At 70.3% G+C, this 18,462-nt stretch overlaps 1 protein-coding gene across 2 annotated transcripts in view; it reads right to left on the bottom strand.

Moving 5' to 3' along the window:
• Positions 1-1,174: 1,174 nt before the first annotated feature.
• Positions 1,175-18,462, bottom strand: part of ADAP1 (ArfGAP with dual PH domains 1) — a 36,913-nt gene continuing 19,625 nt past the window's right edge. The window contains exons 3-11 of one of the 2 annotated variants that reach the window (XM_016119091.2): positions 17,469-17,560; positions 13,460-13,542; positions 7,381-7,493; positions 6,620-6,766; positions 2,845-2,928; positions 2,595-2,657; positions 2,021-2,092; positions 1,707-1,935; positions 1,463-1,620 (exon numbers count right to left, since the gene is read on the bottom strand). In XM_016119091.2, coding sequence (XP_015974577.2) covers positions 1,592-1,620; positions 1,707-1,935; positions 2,021-2,092; positions 2,595-2,657; positions 2,845-2,928; positions 6,620-6,766; positions 7,381-7,493; positions 13,460-13,542; positions 17,469-17,560 — 912 coding nt within the window. In that variant the 3' untranslated portion in view covers positions 1,463-1,591. Of the gene's footprint in view, positions 1,621-1,706; positions 1,936-2,020; positions 2,093-2,594; positions 2,658-2,844; positions 2,929-6,619; positions 6,767-7,380; positions 7,494-13,459; positions 13,543-17,468; positions 17,561-18,462 lie in introns of both variants that reach the window. The other variant, XM_036225092.1, reaches the window with a different exon arrangement.

Here is an 18,462-nt window from a genome sequence, read left to right as displayed (position 1 = left end):
GGCGGTGTGACCACGTGTGAGATCCCCCCCGGGTGTGCAGCCGGCAGCGTGACCGCCTGTGAGACGCCCCCTCCGTTTGGGAGACTCCCCAGCTGTGAGTGTTCTCTGGTCTCTCTAAATGCCAGGGCTGTTCCCTGGGTCCACACGGGGGTGTGCCTGCACTTCCAGGGTCAGGGGCGTCTGGCCCCCTACAGGAGGGCTGCTGGGGGGTCCAAGGCACCCGGGGTTCACCTGACCCAGGACGAGTGTTGCTGCTTTGGATGAGAGCCAAAGACGAGGCGGTGTCTGGACGGCGGCGTCCGGAGGGAAGGCGTGAGCCGGAGCCTCCCCTGAGGTGGGCACGGCCCTGTAGCTGTCCTCACCCCCGCCTGGCTGGCTGGGCACCCTGCCCTGGCCGCTTTAGCTCAGCCGGGACAGGGCCGATGGGGGTGCCAGGGCCCCCTGCAAGGAGGGGATCTCGTGCTGCCATCTGACGGTAGGTGCACCCCCAAGCCCCACGCAGGTTTATGGCAGGGCTGAGCTAGCGGGCAGAGGGGACTGGGGGCTTGGAAGAAGGGCGGCTCTGCGGGGTGGCAGCTGAGCCCCTGACACTAGGCCAAGGCCCTCAGTACCTCTGCTGGGTTTGTGGCTGAGGCCAGTACGGAAGTCCCTCCTGGGGCCCAGAGCCCCCACCCCAGCCTGCGGCATCGATGGAGCCGCACCAGGGCTCCCTTTATGCTGGAGGAGGACACCAGGACGTCCTGCCTTGGGAGCCCCTTCTCGCCCCCCACGGTCCAGGGCTCCCCTGAGGGCTGTGTCTCGGCAGGATGGGGACGCGGCAGGTAACGCCCCTGCTGTGGGCACCGCAGCTTCCTGGGGAGACGGGGCCCCGGTGCAGCCCTTCCACTCCCACACGCTCTCGGGCCAGACCCGGACGGCAGGACCCGGGCACGTGGGGACGTCCTGGTGGCTGGAACTGCTGGGGGGGTAGCAGCAGGCCGGGGACTGCCACCCTCCAGGGATCACGGGCAGCAAGGTCATGCCGGTCAACACCGAGCCCTGGACCCAGCATGGGGGGCATCCGGGGGTGCGGATGCGAGCAGAACCCCCAGGCCCCTGCCTGAGCCGGGCGCCCAGGGCCGTGGGACCCGCGTGCACGCTCCAGGTCAGCCCCGAGGACCCTCGATGAACACACGGCAGATGCTCAATAAATACTTGTTGGGGGGGGGGCGAGGCCATGGGGAGGTGGGGGGGCCGGGGAGCATGCAGGGTGGGCCGCCCGCCGTCCCCACAGCCCGGCCTGGTGGGGGCAGGGTCCCGCTCGGGGGCGCAGGTGTCAGGGCAGTGAGGGGAGGGCCCTGTGCTGTCCTGAGTGGGGTGGCCAGGCCCCCAGCGGGGCAGGGAGGGCGGGGTCACAGGGCAGCAGCATGATGGGGTCAGAGGTCAGGTTGGGCCAGGCTGGCCCACAGTGCAGTTCCAGAGAAAAAGAGTCCCAGTGGCCACGTCCACACTGCTGCTCGGGGCGCTGGCGGCCACCCGCTCCGTCCACGGGCCCCACGTCCTGCCGCATCTCGTGCCGTGCAGATTCCTCGGGCCTCAGGACCGCCTCTCGCTAGGGCTTGTGCTTGAAGTGGGCTTCCACTGGAAAAGGGACAGCGTCTGGCCTCAGCACAGCCCCGCGCAGGTGAGGTGGGCGGGGGGCAGCAAGCCAGCCCCGCCCGCCTCACCTGCGTACTCCTGGGGCAGCATGGGCCTGTCCACCACCTGCTGGAAGGTGTCCAGCCACGCGCGCTGCTCCGCCCCCGTCTCGCAGGCCAGCAGGAAGCGGCGCTCCGGCGTGACGATGGTGATGCCGTGCGGCCAGCGGTGGCCCTGGGTGGACGGGGGGAGCCTGTCCAGCACCGTGTAGCCGCTCTCCCGGCTGCCGATGAAGACCTCCCCGCGGGCGAAGGCGTCCTGCGGCGGGCACAGGCTGAGCCGACGGGCCCTCGCCCTCCCAGCACCCCCCACCCCCGTCCCAGGGTGCCGGAGCGCCCCCTACCAGCGGGTCTTTGAAGTACATGAGCCTCCTGTCGTCCAGGGTGAACCAGCGCTTCCGGAAGCCTTCCGTCTGCTGTGGGACAGTGCCGGACACCGGCCGGTGGGCCCGAGGCCGCCCCACCCCACTGACCGCGGCCCCCCAGGGGGGCAGGGCGCACACCGTCCTTCCCGGGGCCAGCTGCTGGGGGCCATGCTGCCTTCCGCCCTGCACCGGCCAGCGGCACCGAGCCCTCTCCGCAGACTCCGGGCTCCGGGCTGCGGGGCCACCTGGGCTCTGGGCTCGGAGTCGCCCTGCGGCCGGGCCTGGGCCGAGCAGGACACAGCACCTGGTGCGGAGGGGCGGGCGGGCCCCAGGCCCCTTGGTAGGTCCTGGCTCAGCAGGAACCCTGCTCTTTGGCCGTGATTCGGGCCAGGCCATCCACGCCAGGGTGACCCGCTAGGGGCACTCAGAGGCCAGCTGTGGCCTCTCCTGGGAGTGCCACTGGCGCACACAGCCGCCCCGGCCCCACCCGGCCCCAGGTGACCGACGCCGACCGCGGACTGAGCCCTGGGGCTAGGCGGCCGACTGGACGTACCTTGGGCCCTGTCTTCTCCATGTAGCCTTCCTTCAGGTAGCTCCTGGTCAGCTTCGGCACCAGCTGGGGTGGGACGCAGGCTCAGGGCCCCGCCCCACCGCCCTCCCCCCTCCACGAACCCCGCCCCTAAGCCCGAGGCCCCAGAATCAGGTTGACCCACTGTGGTTGCCTCAGGGGCCTCAGGCAGTCCAGGCGGCCCTGGGTCGCCCCCAACCCGCCCCCAGGGCCCAGGGCGACAGCGGGCACTCACGTCGGCGTCGCTGGCGCCCGGGAAGGCCACCTGCAGGTAGTGGAAGCGGGCAGCTCGCAGCGCGTTGAACCAGTCCACCATCTCCTGGGGGCAGAGCGGGGCGTGGGCCGCTGTGGGTGAGCCTGCCCCCTGGGGTGCCTCCAGGCCCGCCTCCATCCCTCGGGGCCGGGGACCAGGACAGGCTGCGCCGCCCGCCCAGGCCAGCCCCACGGTGCGCCCATGCTGGGTGGCGGCCACCATGCACGCAGGCAGGAAGGTGGGCACAGCCCCGCCGGGGGAGCCTGGGCGGGCACCGGGCTGTCGGGGTGGGCGGGGGACAGCAGGCAGGGCCCTGTCCCAGCTTGGGACAGCAAGTGGCCTTTCTCACAGGACTTTCCTGAGACCCGTGTGGCCTCTTCCAGAAGCAGCTTGTCTGCTCAAGCCCGCCCAGCCAGCCTGCCCTGCCCTGCGGGGGAACGGCAGGTCACACTGCGCTGGGGGCCGCCTGGCGCCGCCCAGGCCCCGTGTCCATGTGGCGGCCACTCCAGCCTGCCTGCCCATAGCCGCCCTTCCGCCCTCTGCCCTGTGAAGGCCCCCAGCTCCTGCCCTTTGCACACAGAGGTGACCAGTCCTCTCCTCCCAGGCCTTGGTGTGCTGGGGTCCCCCGGCTTTGGATGAACCCAGCCTGCTTCCTCTGCCAATACCCGGCCAGAGCCAGACCCCGCATGCCAGTCAGCCCTGGTCCCCAGGCCCCGAGCAGCCTCCTGTGCACACCCTGGGCACAGACCCCATCGGCGCAGAGGCAACCGGCCCTGGGGAGCCCTGTGCCCAGGCTCCCCCCCCCCCAAGGCAGAGCCGCAGTGTCCCCCTCTGATCCGGACCCCGCAAGGGGCCCCAACTCATGCTGGTGCCCCCGCCCCCCACTGCGCCACTGGGGCCTCCAGCTCCTGCTCCCCGCCCCTAGGCCAGGACGGGCCCCTGCCTGGGCACGAGCACTGGCCGCCCATGTCCCTCAGGCCCTCCCGTGAACCACCGAGAACAGCGCAGCGGGAGGCACCACCCGGAAAGCCAGGCCGAGCCAGGCCAGCCCCAGCGCGGGCCGCTGCGGCTCCCGCCAAGCCAGGCCCACGGCGTGGCCAGCAACGCAGAGGGACCAGGCGGGAGCCGGACACGCCGAGCCACCGCGACCTGGGCCACACGCGCTCGCCCTCCAGCGACGCGGTGCCCAGTCCTCTCGGGCGCTCGGGGGACGGGCCGCTGTGAGGCCACGGCACAGATCTCCGTGGACCTTAAACGACGGGCTTCATGCACGGTCTCCTCAGCAGATTAAGTTAAAAGTCAGCGACACAAAGAAATCCGGAGAAGTCACAGTTGTGGAAATAAAACCACCAACAGATTAAAAGCAGCAGCCGCGAGGGCGACTCGAAGCTCCTTGGGGACCAGCGGAAACGGCAAGCGAGAACCGCCGGCCGCGACGCCCGTGCGGAGCGGGGACTCTCAGCGGTGACTGCCGACGGCAAGGAACAAAGACGACCTCAAATCCACGGCCTCGCTCTGCGGCTCGGAGAGTTAGAAAGAGCACGATCGAAACCCGAAGCCAGCAGAAGGAAGGAAATGACAAAGATCGGAGCGGAGACAAATGAAACAGAACAGAGAACAGAAAAGCAATAGTGAAAACAAAACTTAGAGTTGGCTCTTTGAAAAGATCAACAAATTGAGAAAACTAGCTAGATAGAAAAAAAAGAGAAGTCTCAAATTCCTACAATCAGAAATGAGAGTGGGGACATAACTACCAATTCCACAGAAACAAAAAGTTACAGAGTTGCTGTGAACAACGGCACACCCCGAAACTGGAAAACCTGGATGGAAAACAAATTCCTAGAAACACAACGCCTGCCGAGGCTGACCAGACCCACGGCGAGCACGGAGCCCGGGCGGTCGGCAGCCGGCCCGCACGGCAGGCCGGGGCCCGCGCCCCTGACGAGGCCGCTGCCGGCCCTCGGGCTCTTCCGCACCCTGCCGGGGACGCTGCCGAGCTCCCCGAGGCCAGCACGACGCTGGCCCAAAGCCAGAGACAGCACAGGAGACACCGCCAGCCGACGCCCCGGCGAACACACGCAGCCCCCTGAGGGCGCCCGCGGACCCGCCTCGGCTGCTTCGCCGGGGTCCCGCACCCCGGACGGGTGAGATGCACCCTGGGACGCAGGGCTGGTCCCCCAGCTAAGGTCGGCCACCGCGACACACCACAGGGACCCGCAACTGGCACGTGGCAGGACCCGCACGCGGTCTCAACCGAACGGGAAAACCCCAGCGCCCCGGAGCCCGACCCGCCCTGGCTTCCAAGCGCGCTCCAGAGCCCCAGCGGTCAGCGCGGCAGGACGGACAGACGGACGGGCCCGGGAGCAACCCTCGCGCGCGGCGCCGGGGGCTGACGTCCACGTGCGGAGGAGCGAGGCTGGACCCCCGCGCAGCGCCGCACACGCGAATTAGCCCGGGCGCGATCGAGGACCTGAAGGTGACGCCGCAACGGTAAAAGTCTTGGAAGAAAACACCGAAGGCCTCGCGGCGCCGGGCGTGGCAGGGATCCCTGATCGTGAAACCGACGGCGCAGGAAGCAAACGAAAAGGGGGTCGGATGAGACCTCGTGACGGGTCGACGTCTGTGTGCGCCAGAGGCGCTCCGGACGGAGTCGAGGCTCCCGCCGACGGCAGGGCCCCTCGGCCACCTGCCCAGGGGTCACGACGCGGAGGACAGCAACGCCACGGCCGGAACACGGCCCGATCCAGACGCGCACGGGGCTGGACACTGGCCAGGACGAGAGGCACAACGTCACTGGTCGCCAGGGAAACGGGGCCGCTGGCTGGTGTGGCCGGTGGTCGTGAGCAGCTGGCCGCTGGGGCAGCAGGTGGACGTCGCCGAGTGACCAACGTGGAGTCACTCGTTCCGGCAACTCTACTCAGGCCTGTGTGCCCAGTCGGGTCTCCGAGAGGCGTCTGCACCCCCAGCTCACGGCAGCCACCAGGCGGGGCTGTGCAGGTGTCCGTGACGACTGAGACACAGTGCCCCCCACGCGGCAGTGGGGTGCTGCCCTGCCCTGGAGATGGAGGGGACCCCGACACCTGCCGCACCATGGCGGACCTCGGGGACAGTGTGCCGAGTGACGTAAACCAGTCACGAAAGGACGCACGCCGTGTGAGTCCACTCGCGTGAGGACCAGGAGCCGTCGGAGTCGGGGACCGGACGTCGAGGAGCCCGGGGCGGCGGGCGGGTAGCGTGTGATGAGGGCGGCCTCAGCTCGGGACGACGGCACGTGCGGATGATGGCGGTCGCGGCTACGGCCAGCAGGGTGTGCTTGGCAGCAGCGCACTGCCCCGTGACAGTTACGACGGCCAGTGAGGGAACCCGGCGGGGGGTGGGGCGGGGGGTGGGGCGCGGAGCCTGCGTCCCCCACCTCAGGCCTCAGCACTTTTCACTCTGAACCACGCACAGGTGCACGTGTGACAGAAACGGCGAGAAGCCGCCGAGGAGGGGCTCGCCAGGGACAGGAGGGCGGGTGAGGGCTTCCTCCTGGCCCCCCGCCCCGAGACGCTCGGTGGGGGGCAGGTGGGTCGGCCGCGGGGCAGAACGCTGTGACTGCCCCCCAGCCTGCGGCCACCTCCCTTCCCCATGGACTCCGGGTCCCCAGCAGAGGGCCGGCCGGCGGCCCTCGGGCCATGGAGGGCGGGCCGGTGGCCTCTAGCTCTCCCGAGGCGCCCGGCGGGGCTGCCCCAGCCCCACGGCCCCGCCTCGCACCCACCTTCCCGTCCTCGTGGTAGATGAAGATGTTGCGGGTGCTGTTGTCCTTCAGGTAGGTGACCTGCAGGCCGTGAGGGTGGCCGATCTTGGCCGGCTGGAAGGTGGCGTTCAGGTGCTCTATCTTCATGATGGCCTTGGGCTCCCTGGCCTGGGAGGCGAGGCTGGGCCTCAGCACAGGTGGGCAGCTCTGGGCGCTGGCTGCAGGCAAGTCCCTGGCCCTCTCTGGGCCTGGGCTTCCTCATCTAAGTCTACGGTGCCCCCTTCCCCCCGGGGGATGAGGACAGGCACTCAGCATCTGGGCAGACTCCACCCCAGCCCAGGCCCCTCGGCACTGGTCCACCTGGTCCGTCCACCTGGTCCGCCCACCCAGTGCCGGCCGCCCTCCGCCTCCCCTCGTGCAGGTGAGGGCGCGTGGGCTGTGGACACGAGCTGCCCACAGCTGCCTGGGGCAGGGCCTCCAGGGCCCTCCCACCCCAGCCTACAGGGCCCCCCAACATGTGCTCGTGGTGGGGTTCCTGCTGACCACAGCCAGATCCCTCCCTCTCAGGCCCACCCAGGCCCGGCCCCCACGAGGGGCTGCGGCCCAGGAGTGGACGGAGGGTCTCCAAGGACCATATCCCCAAGGGCGTGGGAGAAGCTGGGGACACGGCCCTGCTGGCCAGGGGCCCGTGGCCAGCAGCACAGCCCACGCGCATGGCCGGGCCGAGCTGCGCCTGAGCCCCGCCCCCCCGAGCCCGCCCCCCCCCCCCCCAGCCAGCTCACGTCGCTTCGGTTGAAGTACTTCAGGGCCCCTTCTCGCTCCGTCAGCACGAACTTCCTGCTTAGAAACTGCCCGTTGTCTCTGCCCCGCTTCCAGAGAAGGCCCTCGCGGTATCCTGGGGGAGGGGACGGGGTCAGAGGGGAGGGGACGCGGGGTCCGCTGACCGGAGCCCAGCCCCAGAGGAGTGGCGGGTGGACTCCGGTCCCCAGGGGGACCCCGCGGCCCCCTCAGGAGGTGCGCGGCTGGGTGTAGCGGAGTCTGCGCTGACCCGGCCGGGGCCACCTGTGCACAGACCAGGAGCTCCCTGGGGCCGGGCCGGACTTGCCCGCAGGTGCCGGTCCCTCTGCCCCGTGGGGGGCTCCCGCGTGGACCCGTGACAAGCGCACGGGCTATAAGCGTTGGCATGAGAAGATCCCGCGAGACCACCTCTGGGGCAGGAGGGCGTCCGGACCCACGTGTGCTCCGCCGGGTCCTCGGCACCCGGCAGGTCACCCACGAGGGGTCTCGGACGCACGTCCCGGACGCCCTCGTGTCCTTGGGAGGGGCCCTCGGAAGGGGGAGAAAGAGCACAGGCCCCAAGACCCAGTGTGGGCCGCCGAGTTGGGCGGCCGTAACCGCTGGGCGGGAGCACGGTGCCCCCCGCCCTGTCATTGCTGAACCCCCCCTTGCCGTCACCACATCCCGGGGTCTGGGGGAGAGTCACTGAGCTGCTCCGGACCAGTAGTTCAGAGGGGACCCAGGGATGCCACACCAGGCCCACGGTGGTGAGCAGCTCTGCCGTGCCCAGCACGCCAGCGTGCCCAGCGCACCCATGTCACCCTTGGGCGTCCTGCCCCCCAGGGCACGTCCCAGGGCAGAGCTGCGGGGTCACGGCCAGGGCATGTGGGCTCCCAGGGCACTGCCCAGCGGCCGTCCCTCTGCTCCTGCCCCGGGCTGGAGTGCGAGCTCCCCGGGGAACAGGCCTGTGGCCTCGGGCGCTGAGCACCGTGAGGTGCCCCGAGGGCTGGTCCACGCTGGGAGGAAGAGCAGTCTGGACCGGGGTGCCACCTCTGCCCACGCTGACCCCGCAGCCCCAGACCCCGACAGCAGCATGGCATTTCACACACACCCCCGCCGCTGCCTGGGGGACTCCCTCCCACCCGGCACCAGAGGCAAGGGGCTCGGTATTTCCTCTGCCCTCTGGTGTCGCGGAGGGTCGGGTGCCAGATGGGGCCAGCTTCCTCTCCCCCCGCATCTCAGAGCCCATGGGGCGACGGGGCAGCCCCAGGACATCCTGGCCTCCTGCGCTCAGCACCAGCAGGCCTCACCCCCTGGGGTAGCGGCCAGCACTGTGTCCCCACCCGGAATGCTTGCTAACCCTGCGCCCAGGGAGGGCAGTGTTGGGAGGCCCTGGGCCTCGGGGTCAGGGCTGGCTGCCGACCCCAGATCAGCCCGAGGCACAGCGTCCTCGTGAAGCAGGTGCGGCCGACGGTCCGGCCAGCACCCTGAGCTCCACTCAGATAGCCCCGCCCAGCGCCGGACACACGTCATCGCGTCTGATCCCCAGAAGGACTCTGAGGCACAGTCTGTCATTGTCCCCATTGTGCAGAAGAGGAAACTGAGGCTCAGTCCCTGGTCTGAGGTCACCTCACCAGCGGCGGCTGGAGCGGCTCCAGCAGGAGCCCTGGCGGGAAGCCAGCGTTCAGGCCTGGAGCCCTCGCCCGCCGGCACTGCCCAGGCCCAGCAGGTGGCAGCAGAGCCTCGGGACAGGCAGGCGGCTGCCCCGGCCAGACAGGAAACGCCTGCCCGGCCCCCCGGCCCCCGGACGCCTAGACCCCGGCACCGCAACAGCAGCAGCGGTGTTCGTGGCTGGGCACTGGCCAGGGCGCCCCGCTGGGCCCCTGCAGGTGGGCGGCTGTCTGGCCTTGGCCTGAAGTGGGCGTCCTCCCTCAGCCTCAGCTTCCCCGTGCGTGGGACGTGGACGCCGGCCCCGCCACGCAGTGCCCAGCAGCGCGGCCCCGGCCTGAGGTGTCTGCCCCGCAGCCCGCACGACTCCTGCCCGCTGGGTCCCACGAGGGCCCGCCCCGGCTGCGCGCGGCCATGCAGGACCCAGCGGTGACACCGGCGGGCGGGGGACGGGGGCGCATGCTGCACTTTGGGGTGCTGGCCTGCCCCGTGCCTTGCCTTGTCATGGCACAGACTGCACCTCCAACAGGCATGGGAGTCGCGTGTGCAAGTTACACATGCGTTTGTTGGGACCACGCGGCCTTGCTCTGAGGGGGCGCCCGCGGTGGGTGCCGGTGGGGGTGTGGGCACCAACTTCACACGGCCAGGTGTACCCAAGAGCACACGTGAACGCAGGCTGGAAGGTGCGGGGTGGCGCGACCCCAGAGGGCGCGTAACCGTGCGTGAACGTGGGGTGCACACGGACACGTGTGTGCTGTGCGGATGTGCGAGTGTGCATGTGCGTGTCCTGGGGCTGTCCAGGGGCAGCCGACCCCTCCCCACGGGGACCAGCACCTTCGGGAAGGCAGGGGTGGTGGGGGCTCCAGCCTGGGCCCTAGGCACCGGCGCCCCCGTCACGTGGCCTCGTGCGCTCTCCTCTTGGTTGGTCGCTCCCTCGCTCAGCAGCAGCCCAGCGCGCCCACTGGGCCGGGCCTCCGCCAGGGGGCGGGGGGGGGGCCTCTGTTCCGTGGGTCCTTGTTTGGGGACACAGCTCCATGCCCCCATTTCGTGCACAAAAAAATCCAAGACCTAGAGACATTTCCTGGTTGCTAGAGGTCACATGGGAGCCAGCAGGGAACTGGGGACCAGGTCCCGGTCCCTGGCAGGGAGATAGCTACAGTGAGGCTGGAGGGCCGGAGGCCCCCAGGGTCAGTGTCACCCCTTGGAGACCCCCACACCCCCAGCAGCCGGCACAGGGCGTGCACGCGGGGACACCCCGTGTTCACCGGCAGGCTCGCCGGCTCCTGCCTGACCAGACATGCAGACACCCCGCCCGGCTGTCTAGGCACCCGGCAGAACTTGGGGGCACCCCCAAGAGCACAGACATCCACGTACCCCAAACCCCGAGGCCCACACACGCACCAGCACGACAGCAAACCCTCCAGAAAACGCCACCAGGAAGCAGCCTGGCCCCGCCCACCGCCTGGTTGGACCGCTCGGCACCACGGCCCGCCGGCCAACCTGCGGGCGCCGTGGGCCCTGTGGGCCCCTTGCTGACGCCATGTAATGCTTCCGACGGCAACCACACACCGGGCACCACATGCCCCACTGCAGAGACAGGAAACCAAGAGCAGGTGGGCCCCGCCGCTCCCTCAGGAAGCGCTCAGCCCCGCCTGTGCCTTGGCAGGTGGGGCAGGTGGCAGCCTGACCTCTCCGCACTGCCAGACTGGGGGTGCCATGAGGGGCAGGGAGACGGGAAGAAACCCCGGGGGCAGAGCACGGGCCACAGCCTTGGCAGGAAGTGTGGTGTCTGTCAGTGACGGGGGCGGCCTGGGCGCCTGGCCCTCTGGACAACGGGGGGCATTGTCCACCATGAAAGGCAGCCATTGAAGCTCCGGCTCAAGGCGCCGGAGGGAGCCAGAGAGCTGCTGCCCAGGGCCACCCTGGCTGGCAAGGGCCGAAGAAAGCCTGGCCTTGGCCGAGGCAGAAGCACAGGGCACTGGTGGGGGGTGGGTGCAGGCCTCTGCCCGCCTGAGGTCCACGTGGAACCTGGTGTCCTCTGCACATGCTGTGCTCCCTGAGGCCAGGTCCTGCCCGGCCAGCAGCTCTCAGACCACACATGGTGTGACCCAGAGGGAGAGGGGGCGGGCCCTGCGCCGGGGCAACGCCCCCCCACTCAGCCCGTCCACAGCCACCCCAACAGTGTCCACGCCCACCCCGACACAGCACGCCCACGCCCACTGCCCCCAGGACGCCCTGGACCACTGTCCAGGGCGCGGGCTGCTGCCTCGGGCAACGCTGCTGACCCGTGGGCTGCCCTGTCCCCTGCACTCGGCTTCTCCGCCGGCCTGGTCCAAGACCGCGCTGCTCGCGAAGGCTGCTGGCCGGGCGGGCCGTCCAGCGTCCCTCAGAGGGTGTCCGACGGCCCTCGCAACCGAGGCGAGGCCATGCGCCTTCAGTGTGCGTCACGCCTGCGACGGTGACAGGGACCCGGTCGCCCGGGGAAGGCAGCGGAGGCCTCCAGCCTCACCTGAAACAGGCTCCCGCCCTGCGGAGGGACGGCCCACTCCCTCCGGCGAGCTGCTGGTCATCGTCCCTCCTCCTCCCCGTCCTGCTCCCGTCCCTAGCCACGGAAATCCCTCCGCCCTGAGGGTCAGAGCCACGTGGCGTAGCTCAGACTGCCCAGCTGTGGCCATTGCAGCCCCTCAGACGCCGGGCTGCAGGCTGAGGCCCGGCAGGGTCATGGCCCGGGCGCCTGGACAAGCTTCCCGGGCAGGTCCGTGCACCCCAGCACTGTGGTGGCCCACTGCCCCCACACGCAGCACCCCTGGGGCCCCACCGAAACCAGGACTCAGCCCCAGCCCTGCGGCCGCGGCCCCCAGCAGCCCAGGCCCCGACCTCCAGGGGCCTCTCGCGAGCCCCGCCCCCCTTCCTCCCTGGCACCCCGGGACTTCTGCATTCTGGCGGTGAGGGTGCTCCTGTGGCTAGGCCAGGCGCAGGAAGTGTCCACGGGGATCCCCGAGCTCCTGCACACAGGGCTGGGGCGGGGCCGGGGTGCTGTGTCCCCCGGTGGGGTGTGGGCGGGAACGGGGCGCTTTGTCCTGTCCCGGCCTGCGTGGGGCCTGACCTAGAGCGGCTGCCGCCCCCCTGTGGGGACAGGAGGCCCACGAGGAGGTGACTGCGAGGCTGGGGGTGCTGGGGAGTGGCGAGGGGGCCAGGTGCTCACAGCTGAGCTGGCGCTGGGAGGGCGGCAGGGGAACGGGGCGCGGGGGTCGAGGCCCGGGGCATCAGCGTCCCAGCTCCCCCGATGTCACCCCCCCCAACCCCGCCGGGGCCCAGGCCATCCCAGCGCCTGGAACCGACACCGGGGAGCGCGCGCTCCCCCCCCCACCCCGCCCTCTCCGGTCAGGCAGGCACCAGGTGTCCCGGGTCGTCACGACGCGGCCACACGCCACCCGCGCGACCTTCCTCACAGCCCCGCGTTAAACACTCGGTCCCGCTGCAGTGACGCTGCCGCCGGCGGGGCCGGCGGAGCGGCAGAGGGAAGGCGAGGACAGCGCCCTGGCCGCCGAGCAGCACGCGGCGCCCGTCGACCCTCCGCCCTGTTCCCTCACCTGGGCAGGTGTGTCACGGCCAGAGCGCCCTGAGGGAAAAGGCGCGCGGAGCGGTCGTGGCCCAGCCCTGTGTGAGGCCACGCGCCATGTCGCTGTCGGCTGCTAAGAGGTTGATGCCCGGACCGAAGGGCTTTGGGGCGCGCCTTCGCGGGGCTCGCGGGAGGGTCCTGGGGGCTGCGCAGGCGCAGAGGCGCACGCGCGCGCTCCCGCGCCCCCCGCGCGCTCCCACCCCACACGCCAGCGCGGCCACTCGTCGAGGCAGGGGACGCTGGGGAGATGACCCCGAGGGCCTGCTCTGTAGGAGCACTGGCCACAGGCAGAGCCCTTCCCGGCCTTGCAACCATGGGCGGGACGTGGGGCCAGTCACGTGCTCCGGGCGCCCGTGCAGACGGCATTGGGGGACCCCCGCCAGAGACGCACGGAGCCCCAGCCAGCCACGTGCGGTCCTCCGGGTGCCTGGGCACTGACAGCCCCCAGCCTCAGGGCACCGGGAGGACTGCGTGGCCCCTCCAGTGGGCCCTCCTCGCCCCACACCTGGGCCCAGAGGCCCGTCCACATCCTCCCCGCCGGCACCCACTGGCCTCACAGGAGCCCAGCTGCACCCGCAGCCCCGAGGGTCCCCACGCACCCCTCCGTCGGGGCTCAGGTGTGAGCACAAGGCCACCCCACTCATCAGCAGGCCCAGGGGCCTGACACGCGGTCACCCAGGTCCCTGACGGCTCTGCCGCTCTGGGCGGGGGGGGGGGGGGGGGGGGGGGGGGGGGGGGGCAGAGACGGAGACGCGGCACGGAGGGCCGGAGCGTGGGCGTGGCTCCCGCCTTACCTGCAGAGTACGGCTCCTGCTTCTGGGGGTCCGTGAACTCCTGCCGCTCATACTTGGCCCGGATCCACTGCTCCCGCAGGAGGCTGGGCAGAGGGGAGAGGAAGTCGGCCCCCGCCCGGCGGGCCCACGGGGACACTCCCCGAGCCGGCCTGCGGGCCTGCCGCTGGAAGAACCACGGGTCAGGGGGCCTTGAGCGTGTCCCCCGGCCTGGCGGAGGCAGGGCTGGGCCCCCGACTTTGAGTTTTAAAACTGTTTCTGAATCAGTTTTAACAACACCTCTGCTCTCTAAACAATGGAGATATAATTCACATACCATCACCCGTTTAAAGTGATCCTTTAAACGGGTTCATAGCATATTCACGAGACGTGTAGCCACCACCACTGTCAAGTTCCAGAACATTCCATCAGAAGTCCGTAGCCCTGGACCCCCGAACCCCAAGGCCCCTTCGGCCTCTGTACCCCCTGACGCCGGCCCATCGGGCAGTGGCGCTGGCCCAGAGGCAGCACTCGGGCTCTGACGGCCGGGTGGGCCCAGGAGGTTTGCTCTGCGGGGCACCCCGACCACACAGCCCTCTGGGCCCCTCCGCCTCCAGCTACCTGCCCTTCCCGTGAGGCCACAGCTGTCCTCACAGGTCAGGCCCTCCGCGAGCCCCGCCTGCCACTCGGGACCCAGGCTGCTCCCCATGGCCTGGACCCCCCAGGCAGCCACGTGGACACGCGGCACCTGTGCCCTCGAACCCCTCCCCAGCCCCACCCTCCTCCCTCCAGTGCCCACGAGACCCTCCGCGCCGCCCGCGGACGTGGCCCCCTCTGAGCTAGCGGCCTCCTCCCCATCGCCCGGCTCTGCGCTCTGCACTGCGCCCTCTGCGGCCCCCACCCCCGCCCCCGCCCCCGCCCCCGCCCCCGCCTCGGCTCCAAGCCAAGCAAGCACTCGGGCTGCGCATGCGGTGGCATCACCGTCAGCTGAGGCGCCAAGATCTCGACCACAGAGGGCCGCGTGGCCTTTGTTTCTCTCTGACCCACGTAAATTTAAGCCGACGCCATGCAGACGTGCACTGGGCCTTGGCACGGGCCGCCCCTCCCGCTCTGGGCGACGGCGCCCGGGCTGCCAGCCCCAGGTCGAGGATGGGCGTGGCCTCATGCTTCCTTGTGCCCAGGCAAGGACAAGCCAGGTGGGACGGGAACCCTCTGGCTGCACACCAGCTGCTGCCAGCCAGGACGCTGTGCCCAGCGCCAGGCACGATGGGGCCGATCCCGTCCCCGCGGCAGGGCCCACCCTCAGCGGAGGCTCTGGGGACCCCAGCCCTGGGCTGCCATGACTCGTCACCGCACACGGGCCACCTCCCCCCACCAGGAGCCCTGGCATCCGCGGTTCCCCCGCTCCTGGGCTGCCGGCCTCCGGTGTGCGGCCGCACGCTTCGGTCTGCCTCCCCTTCTCGTGGCCTCCCTGGCGTCCCTGGGTGACCCTCTCCCGCCTCTTACGAGGACACCGGTATTGGACTCTGGGCTGCCCAACCCATTCGAGATTCTCTACTCCAAATGCGAATGAGGCCCCTTCACGGCCTGGGCAACAACGTGGCCTGTCTCTGGGGGTGTCTCCCCCACCCCCCCGCAGGGCCTCAGCCCCTCCTGCCCCATTTCTGTCTGGAACACCAAGGCCTGGCACAGATGCTTCCAGAAGCAGCCTCTGGAGGCCCGGGAAGCAAGCATGACAGGTGGGGGAGGAGGGGGTCCTCATCCCGCTTGGCAGGGTTATCCTGAGCCCCTAGGTCACCGTGGGGACAGGCCTCACAGCCCCCGCCACCCCCCATCGGGGCTTGGGGTCAAGGTGGGACCCCTCAACCCAGAGCAGACCAGGGCTGGGACGGGTGTAGGCAGGCTGCTGCCTCGCAGAGCTGGGAGGGCAGGGGGTGGCCAGGTGTGTGGGGTGACCAACTCCCACACTGCCTCCTGTGGGCACCTGCCGAAGTGGCCCCATCTCCCTCGGCTGCCCCCGCTCGGTCTGGACCTGACCATCCTCCGAGTGGAGAGTCTCAGGACACCCTGTCCGGAGGTCAGGGCGGCCGTGCCCCCTGGGGAGGTGACCCTGTGGCACCTCGCTTTTCCCTGCTCCCCAGTGAGCAGGGAGCCTGGGCAGCTCCTTTCGACTCTAGAACCACAGTGGGGACACAGCGTCCTCACGCTTGGCACTCATCCCCGCCCACCCTGTGCCCCGGGGACCCATCGTCCATCCGTGTGATTCTGAGGCTGTTATGGGTTGAACTGTGTCCCCCTCGCCCAATGTCACGCTGGAGCCCCAAACCCCATGCCCTCGGATTGGCCCCAACTCGGAAACGGACTGGCGCAGGCCCATGAGTAAAGACGGGGTCATCCCAGGCAGGCCGGCCCCCGACCTGGTGTCCTGACCCATGGGAAACCTGGACACAAGGCGTGGAGGGCCGGCCGCACGAGGACGCGGGAGAAGGCGGCGTCCACGCGCCCCAGAGGGGCCAGGACTGACCTGCGCTCACGGCCTCCTGGCCCGGGGACAACGGGCTGTCCTGTGAGCTGCTGCTGTGTGGCGCTTTGTCCCCAGGGCCGTAGGCAGCAGCACCACAGCCACGCTGCCCACTGGGGGCCGGGGCGGGGCCTGTGTGCTCAGGGCAGCGGCTGGTGGCACCAGGGCCCGGGCTCCTGTGAGTGTCCAGCGCCCGAGGACCTGAGGCGGAGCTGAGGCGGTGAGGCCGGCGCTGGGGGCGGCTGCGGCTTCACTCGCCCGCCCAGCGCTCACCTCCTGCTGTGCGGCCCGGGTCCTAACAGGCCACCGACCAGCCCCAGCCCAGGTGTCAGGGACCCCTGCTCTAGGACACCCCCGGGGCCCGGGGAGAGGGGGCACCAAGCGGCCGCGCTGTCAGGAAGCTGGGCTGCTCTCCGCACCTCCGAGCCAGGGCCCCGCCGCCGCCCGGGACACAGGAAGTGAGAGGGGCCAGTGTGACTGCCTCGCCCCGCGTCAGGCTCGACACTCAGGGCCCTGGGGTGACACAGCGACACAGGAAGTTTGGGCCCCGGCCCCCCTAAGGAGCCAGCCAGCTAAAAAGGGTCCCGTCACGGGGCCTCAGAGCCTCAGACGGGGGAGGGCAGGGACCACCGTGTGCGGGGGACCCTCCTGGGCCAGCTAGGCCACAGGCCTCCCCGCACCTCGCTCCGTCCCCATGACGCCCACTCCACAGCTGGGGTCACGGAGACCCCCGGGCCCCTGCCCGCTGGGGCCGCTGCAGGCCTGCCCTGCACAGAGCCCTGTGAAGTGTGCACGCGGGGTCCGCGCCCCACAGCGCACCTCTGCCGCCACCCCTGCCTTCTGCAGGGCACGGGCTTCGCGCCCGCACCCACCCACACCATGCACAGCGCTGCAGTGAGCCTGGGCGCCCCCGACGCCCCAGGCCTCACCGCCTGGTAGGGCTCCTCGGGGCCCGGCCTGCGTGTCTGCTGCGTGTGGGGACGTGTCAGGCTGGCTCCCAAGAACCTTCACCCAGTGAAAGCTTCTGGAAGGCAGGGCCTGCCTGGGAGATGCCCGGTCATCTGGCGGGGCCCTGACCACACACGCCGCAAGGGGCACGTCTCAGGGACCAGGACGTCAAGGACCTGCCGCGCATCCTGACAGGGACACAGGCCGGTGGGCCAGTCTGCCCATGTCGCAGGCTCCGATGGGCGGGACGCGGGCTCACAGAACAGCTTGCGGTGGGGGAGACCCTCACGTCTCGGGGTGGTTGCCCGGCCTTGCCGGTTCATAGTGAGGCCTGGGGCCCCGGCGGGAGCTGCAGACAGCAGACCGTCTGCCCCTCCCTGGCCCCAGCCCCACGCCGAGAACCAGACCCCGGCAGGGAGGCTGGTGCGGCCGGGTGGCCCTGGGGTGGGACCCAGGTGCGTGGGTGGTGTGGCCCCCCTTGCCCCGCCCTCGGCCCCGAGCCCGGCCGGGAGGGACCCCGGGCCCCCGCGCCGTTCCCCGGCGCCCGACGGCCCCGTCACTCACTGGCAGTCGGAGGGCGTGGGCCGGTAGTAGAAGGGTGGCACGCTGGACTCGTACGCGGCCTTCGCAGCGCTGTTCCCCTGGGAGGCCAGGAGCTGCCGGAGAGAGGACACGGTGAGCGGGCAGCGCGCCTGAGCGCCGGGGGCGGGAAGTCCCACCCTCCTGTCCGCGGAACCTTGGGAGGGATGGACCTGCCTGCCCCAGCAGGCGGGGGCCCTGGAGAGGCTGCGGAGAGGGCCACGTCCTCCGGGCGGTGCCCCAGGTGCAGCCCCGCAGCCGCCCCGAGACAGCGGTCACCCTGCTGTCCCCCACCAGAAACGCCCCATGCTGCCTCACACAGCGGCCTGGCTTCTCACTCAGGGGGCCCGGGCTGTGTGCCAGACACAGGGCGTGCCCTGGACGCAGGCCCGAGAGCAGGGACAGCGGCCCGGCAGCAACTGACGGCCCTCGACGCAGACAGACGGCAAACGCCACGCGGGACGCCAGGCGGGACTCCACGGGGGACTCCACGCGGGACGGAAAGCAACGGTTGCTCCTGTGCGTCCGGGGGCACCCCGAGAAAGCGAGGAGATGGGGTGAACCTCACACACATGAGGCGACATGAAGCCACACACACAGGTCATGCATGTATCATGTGATTCTATCTGTACAAAATGTCCACAACAGGCTGCCCCGCGGGGACCAGAGGCAGAGGGGTGGTTTCTGGGGGTGCGGGAGGGGCCGCCTCAGGGGGCACGGAGATGTTCTGGAACCTCGCCGGGGGTGGCTGCAGGACACGGTGAAAGTGCCCAATGCCTCGAATCGTTCACTGTAAAATGATGAATTGTATGTACGCCACAGGCATTTCACCGCGATGGTGGAAGCTTACCTGGACAGCGCCTTCGGACCAGGAACGGCACTTTTTGTATTTGAAAAACGTAATTGAAAGAAGAAAACCGAAAGACAGCCGCAGAGTGAGGAACGTTCACAAACAACGCGCCGGCACGGGCCTCGCGTG

This window comes from Rousettus aegyptiacus, unplaced genomic scaffold (genome assembly GCF_014176215.1).
Source record: "Rousettus aegyptiacus isolate mRouAeg1 unplaced genomic scaffold, mRouAeg1.p scaffold_m13_p_7, whole genome shotgun sequence".
Taxonomy (NCBI): Eukaryota; Metazoa; Chordata; class Mammalia; order Chiroptera; family Pteropodidae; genus Rousettus; species Rousettus aegyptiacus.
The sequence above is the reverse complement of the archived record's forward strand: the minus strand, read 5'-3'. Positions and strand labels throughout refer to the sequence as shown.